The sequence below is a fragment of the Elephas maximus genome, chromosome 8 (genome assembly GCF_024166365.1).
Source record: "Elephas maximus indicus isolate mEleMax1 chromosome 8, mEleMax1 primary haplotype, whole genome shotgun sequence".
In the NCBI taxonomy this organism is placed as follows: Eukaryota; Metazoa; Chordata; class Mammalia; order Proboscidea; family Elephantidae; genus Elephas; species Elephas maximus.
In genome coordinates this window covers 120040918-120047935 of record NC_064826.1, presented here as the reverse complement: position 1 = coordinate 120047935, position 7018 = coordinate 120040918, and the positions used below count along the sequence as shown (strand labels likewise).

The 7018-nt window shown below is 48.0% G+C and overlaps 1 protein-coding gene across 2 annotated transcripts in view; it reads left to right on the top strand.

Moving 5' to 3' along the window:
* Positions 1-2444: 2444 nt before the first annotated feature.
* Positions 2445-7018, top strand: part of CCM2 (CCM2 scaffold protein) — a 101340-nt gene continuing 96766 nt past the window's right edge. The window contains exon 1 of one of the 2 annotated variants that reach the window (XM_049894219.1): positions 2445-2564. In XM_049894219.1, the coding sequence (XP_049750176.1) occupies positions 2535-2564 (30 nt within the window). In that variant the 5' untranslated portion in view covers positions 2445-2534. The remainder of the gene's footprint in view (positions 2565-7018) is intronic. The other variant, XM_049894221.1, reaches the window with a different exon arrangement.

Here is a 7018-nt window from a genome sequence, read left to right as displayed (position 1 = left end):
TTGCAATAAACACTCTTCCTCCTTCCTCACCTTGGTGTGTCTTTATTGATGAGAAGTAGTGTAAGGGGGAGAGCTTACACTCCGGAGGAGGAAGAGATGGGGGTGGTGACATTCCTCAATAAGATGGTCCCTACATAGTTAAATGTTAAGCCAAGGAAATGGTCCCTATAGAGGTCCCTAACTTGATAAGGTCCCTGACTTGGCTGTTAAACGTTAACAGGGAGAGGTAAGAGAAAAGTGTTTAAAACCCTAAGAAAACAACTATCAGGGCTCTTGCACTCTCTCTCTGAGCAGCCCGCTTGATGCTCTCTGGTCAAGTGTACTTTCGCTCTTAGCCCTCTGCTAACTAATAAAACCCCTTGCTTGCTTGACACTCTTTGTCTCAGTGTTTGAATTCTTTCTTACACCGAAGACAGGAACTGAGGCTATTCTCCGGTAACAGTAGCACCAACCAAGCAGGATCTACTTTGGGTACCAACAATAAATAATATTCTGTTCCACTAATTTTTGGTGTTTCTCTGAGCTTTTAGGTTTTCAACACCTGTTTTCGTGACACTGCTGTGGAAAAAGGCTGAGGGACAGTGTTTACGTAATAACACTTTAACTTAAAACACAGCTTCCAGTCTGACGCTGGAGTTCCTATTTCTCCAAGCTCACTGCACAGAGGCAATTCTTTAAAAGAGCCCATTGCCTAAGGTAAAACAGTCTCCACTAAGCTGTTACTAGGCTATTGTTTGACTTAAACGCAACCTTAGGAAACCAGTTCTCTCAAGGGTCAAGGTTCAAAAAATCTCAAGAGCAATGGCTTGGATGGGTCACCCCAACTCTATGGACTCCAGAAATCTGGATTCTGGAAGAATTAAAACTGTTTCTCATGGTTAAGATGCTCAGCTGCTAACTGAAAGGTTGGAGGTTCAAGTCCACCCAGAGGCTCCTTGGAAGTGTGGTTTATTTCCAAGAAAAAAATCAGCCACTGAAACCCTATGGAGCACAGTTCTACTGTGACATGTGTGGGGTGGCCATGAGTTGGAGTCCACTCGATGGCAACTGGTTGGTTCTGCAAGATAGTGTGCCAGGTGCTGGCAGTGGGAGTGAGGGATAAGAAGATGAGAAATACTGGCCGCTGCAGCAGCCAGGCTCACAGTTCCCATCGAGCTGGAGAGCCAGGCACCCGACTAAATGGCAAAGAAACTGCTGTGGTACTGTGCTGCCAGAATTTGCTGGAAAGCCACTCTTTAGGATGCCAGCGGGAAAATGCTCAACTCTGCGTGCTGTTGGCAGCTGTGCACTGCAAGAACTTGGAACCGGAGAAGCTACTCCTTGCTGTAGGGAGTTGCGCCCTGGGGAATTTGGGCCTGTGTGTTGCAGGAGATGGGCCTCGGAGAAGCCTATGTGCTCTGCTGAAAAGCTAGGCTGCAAAGCTCTTTTATCCTGCAATGTCTCTCTAGCACCTTCTACTGACAACACTTAAAATTATGGCACCTGGGAAAGCAGAAAGCTTAAAGGTTCCAGTTCCATTTTTGCAAAGCAGGAAATGAAAATTAATAAGGAGCTGAGAGAAAATAAATTGGCAACTGGCACAGTATTCAAAAAATTTTAAAACATCGGTTGAGACAAATATTAGTTTCCTTTGATATCAGTTTACGTTCTAGTTGTGCCGCAACTTGGTTTAGTGGTAAAATACTGGGCCTGCTTGGTGACATAAATTTGCAGCGTGCTTTCTGGTCAAATCACCTAAGTATCAGCATCTGTAAAACGTGGCAATTACACTAGATTACTGCCAAGGTTTTATGATATTTATTCTGATAGGGCCTGGGGATTCTATTTTCCTGCCGTGTTTATCCCGGAAAGAAGGCATTAAAACACTGAGAGTCTTAAAACAGGGCTCTTGCAAGTGAGTGAAGGGATCATTGAAAAAAAGAAGGGAAGTGGACCGCACCCAGAGGCTTGGCGCGAAGCCCGGCCCCGCCCCACCCCCACTGGCCCTTCCCAAAGGCCCCGCCCCCTCCCGCCGTCCCCTCCCCTCTGTCTGGCACAACCTTACCGCCCGCGGGACTGAGCTCCGCCCCCCTGAGCGCGGGGCAGGCTGGGAAGTCGCCCGCTCTAAAGATGGCGGCAGAATTGAAAAGTTGGGGCGAGTTCCGTTCCGCTACGCGCTATCTTGTCCGCACTGCAGGGCTCGGGGGCGGGCTGACGGCGGGGACAGGCGCGCCCCCGCGGTCCCTGATCGCGCGCGCGGGGTAGGGAGGAGCGGCGCTGCCTTTTGGACCCGGAAGTGCGGGGGAGCGAGGGGGGCGCGCGGCCCCTTGCTCTGTGGGGGGCGGGGCTGCGGCGCGCCGGGGGCCGGGCCGGGCGGGGCCGCGCCGAGGGGCGGGGCGGCGGCCATGAGCTCCGCGGCAGCGGCGGCGGCGGCGGCGGCGGCGGGAGCGGCGGCGGCGGCCGCTGGGCCCGGGGCGAGCATGTAGCGGCTGCTGGCGGCGGCTGGGCTCCGAGGGGCGGGCCGGGCTGGGCGCGCGGGTCCGCACGTGGGCGACATGGAGGAGGAGGGCAAGAAGGGGAAGAAGGTAAGAGTCGGCTGGCTTGGCGCTGCAGCCGCGTCCTCCGGGGGGCCGGGGTGGGAGTGGGAAACCAGGGCAGGCATCGGCCGGGGTCGGAGGCCGGAAGGAGAGGACTCGGGAGGCCGGGGCCGTGAGGTGCCCGGAGAGGGACTGGAAGGTGGGAGGGTTGGAAGGGCCGGGTCGGAGTCGGACGCCGGGGGGGAGCCGGGAGCCTGAGGCAACCGAGAAGAGGATAGGAGATGCTGGCGGGGTGGTAAAGGGAAAACTGAAGAGATCCCTTCACGGGTCAGCTCTGATTTTAGTGCAAGTTGCTGGGTGGCTCAAGGGGTGGAAAGATGCCCTCGAGGACTTAGCGGTCCGGAAGGGAGGAGACAAGTGCAGAGATGATTCGAAGGCAAGCGCAGAAGAGAAGTGCCGTGGACTTTAAAGGTGGGAGAGATTACCCGGGTTAGGGGCCTTGGGGAAACAGGAATGTATGAATCACAGTCTCCGCAGAGGAGGGAGAAACAGGAGTCAGAGCGAGTGGGGACTCGGACGCATAGTCCACTGGACAATGGAGTTTAGGTGGTCCTGAGCGAGGAGAACCTGGGACAAGTTGCGTGGTGGAAGGAACAACGCCTTTCCTTCCCTTCCCGGCGGCCCCCCTACCCTGTCTATCAAGTTCTGGGATTTGGTTAAAGAGCATTCCTTGAAAAAGTAAAATTAGTCGCTCCCAAACCAAGATCTGCTCAAATGGCCTTAAAATGAACCCCGGTGCTGTTCGCTCCTTCTCCCACGGGGTGAGTGGGATGGCAGCGTTGTCAGAGACTGGGGGTGCAGAGGAAGTGGTCGTGCGTTGAGGGGGCGGGAAAAGACAGATGGGACCGGTTTAGGGGCCAGAAAGGTTTCAATGGTTGGTACTTTAGAGCCAATTGAGTGTAAGGTTACTTTAGAAACATTTAGTGTTTACTTGACTTCGTCTTTATTGTATATAAAGCAAAAGCAAAAGATGTGCTTGGCTTTAAGTACTCCTCACTGTTGCCTGTTGCGTGTTGAGTGATTTCAGTGACTTACATTTTGGCAGTTGGATTTAGAACATAGTTCAGCAGGCCCCTTAGTTTATGTAGTTTTTAAAATGTGGCTTTAATTACAGACCTAGAGTAATTGAAAGAAATGCAACCTTTTAAAGAGACTAAAAAGAGATGTGGGATAAGCTATCATTAAATGGAAATTGGGTTTTAATAAATTGTATCGTTTTCAAATAAATGCTTTATAATCTGCTTAAGTGTCTTGCCTATCATTCTCTTTTTAATAAATGCATGTGTGTGCACTTTTATGCACAAGTTTAGAAGAGATTTTTAGTAAGTCCCAACTATGACTTTACCATTCAGCCCTCTTTAATGCAAAGTGTGTCTAATTGATAATTAGTCATCACGTTGCTTTACAAGGTGGCCCAGTTAAAAAAGGTTATATTTGAAGTCAAGTGTAGCTAGGTGTTCTTTTATGAGTGATGTGATGCTTTTTCTCTTTCTTTACCTATTGTTCTGTTACATAATGAACCTGCATGTTTAGTTTAAGTGCAGTGTCAACTCTGATTACCTATAGTGCTGTTTTAAGTCTGGAAAACAGCCCAAGAGAGTGATCTTGTCTGTAAGTATTACAGTGCAGAAGGTGCTGAGCACTGCAAAGGAGGAAAGCTGAGTGGGATGAAAAGCAGGGGCAGGAACCCAGGGACTTCCCCTAACAGGCACCGTGGTGCCTGACGTGGAGGATGCTCTGCTAGGGGTGGTGCTTTGCTGTAACAGAACTAGCCAGGTTATAGAATGCTGGGGCAGCATTCCAGGGACCTGTTAACCTCCTGAGTGTGCAGTTCTTCCACTGGAGCCTGGCCCACCTGCCTGTTGGTGAATCCACCAAGGTATCTACCTGGACTTGACGAAACAGGGAAGGATGGAATTGACTGAGTTTCTCCTGGAGCATTCTACCAGCTTTTGTAGAAACCTTAAAATGTTCAGCAAAATTGAGTGAGACAAAGGGAAGCAACAAGACAGTCCCAAGCTTTTGGAATCAAAGTGAAAGACCAGTAGAGCTATTAAGATTTTTAGAATTAGTGGCAGTGGAAAAACGTAGGCATAGACAAAGTTAATGATTAATTTTGTTGTCGCTATTAGAGGAGATAATCAGCTGTTGCATAGTGGCCTAAGTCAGGAGTTTTGTGTTTTCTCCATCTTCCAGCCACTAGCCTGAGCTCATTTTCACACAGGCAGGCCTGACAGAGCTTTGGGACATGGATTCATATGTAGGCCACAACTTCGCACATTTTATATATTGTACCCTGCCAGTCTCGGGCTAGCAGAATCCTCCAGCTCTGGACCTCCACTCCATGTGAATTCACCTTGAGCTCATGAAAATTGGTGTGTAAGTAATTTTCATTATCGTAAATTATTAGAGATAACTTTTAAAACGTACTACAAAAAATTCAAGCTTACACAGCACAAATAATGACATAGTTTTACAAAGCTACAGTTTGGACGTTTCAATTGTATTTCTAAGTTAGCTCCTTCAAAACATGCAAATTTTAGCCTTTAAAAATGTAGATTAATAGGATTTTCCCAGAGTATTCAGACACTTGTCATCATGTTTCATCCAGCAATTATCGGCTTGTTCTAATGTGGCCCACTTTTCTCAGGATAGAAGCAAAACCTTTGTTTCAGTTTTAGAGATAATATAAGCTGTCAAAGAACTAATAGGCCCGAATGAATTTCCTATAAAGTGGCCTCAGTGACAGCCTTGTCCTGGCACATAAAGTTATGGTAGCTTTGTGTCTGGGGTTTCCTTGGGCAGCCATAATTCATCCAGCAAACGTTTGCTGAGTCCTATTATATACTATGAGTGATGGGAATACGGAGAAGAATCAGGGACCTAGGGAACCAGTGGGGAGATGGTCACTTATAGTAAAGTCTGTAGTGGTGGTTGTGTTGGCAGAGAAGTCTACGGCTGCTAAAGGTGTGCTTAGGGCCAGGGAAGTAGAAGTGACTTCACAGGGGCCTACTCTCTTGCTGTGATGTCCTCATAGCTACTTGTGCTTTTCAGACCACAGGTCCTGGTTTGGGATTTGGAAAATATGGCTGCCTGTTTACATAATAGACCCGTGTTCCGTGCATCCTGACATTCTGTCTAGATGTAATTCCTTTTTGTAAGAAATTTAGGCATACACTTTAGTTGGATTATGCCTATAGCATAAACTGGGACATGCAAACAGGTGAAGGCCCAGTGGAGCCTTCCCATGTGTGACTTGAGCTGTGATTCTCATCTGACTTAAGTGTAACAAAAAACCAAACCCATTGCCATTGGGTTGATTCCGACTCAATGACGACCCCATTTTGCAGAGTAGAAGTGCACTCTGTGGGGTTTTCGAGGCTGTGACGTTTTAGAAGCAAATCGCCAGGTCTTACTTCCAAGGCACCTCTGGGTGGATTTAACAGTCCAGTGCTTAAACATTTTTGACACCCAGGGACTCCTGAAACCAAAACCAAACCAAACCTGTTGCTGTCGAGTCAGTTCCGACTCATAGCTACCCTATAGGACAGAGTAGAACTGCCCCGTAGGGTTTCCAAGGAGTGCCTGGTGGATTCCAACTGCCAGCCTTTTGGTTAGCAGCCGTAGTGCTTAACCGGTACAGCACCAGGGCTTCAGGGACTCCTGAAGTGGATATTAAATGATAATAAACCAGACCAAATCAAACCAGTTACCAGTAGTTGATACCAACTCATGGAGACCCCATGTGTGTCAGAGCAGAACTGTGCTTCATAGGATTTTCAGCGACTGCTTTTTGGAAGTGGATTGCCAGGTCTTTCTTCTGAAGAGCCTCTAGGTGGACTTGAACTGCCAGTCTTTTGGTTAGGAGTGAGCGTGCTAACCACTTGTGTCACCCAGGGCCTTCTAGATAATACTAAGGAATTAGGAATTTTTATTGGGTGTAGTATTATTGTTATGCTTTTTAAGGTCTTTTCTGATAGACATAGATATTAAGACATTTATAGGGAAATAACATGATTGTAGGATTTGTTTTACTTGAACTAGAAAAGGAAGGAGGATGAATGGAAGAATGACAGAATGTTGCTCAGTGATAATGCTAGGTGTTTTAGTGATGGTTGTACATTATACTGTTCTCTCTACTTCTCTGTATTTCTGAGAATTTCCATCATAAAATGTGGGGGGAAAAGATCCCCGAGGTTATCAGCTAATCAGTTCATATACCTACTGAATCATCAGTAAGCGAGTGTGTGTGAGGGCTCGGGAGTGTGAGTTGGATCAGTGCTTTTAAAACTGCAGTTTTCATTAAGGTATACCTTCTAGACCAAATCTACTGGTCCAAGAGAGACTGGAGGAACCCCCGAGACTAGGGTCCTTAGACCCCCTTCTAACTTGGAACTGAAGCTATTACCGGAGAGCACCTCTCAGCCAAAGAGTAGACAGGA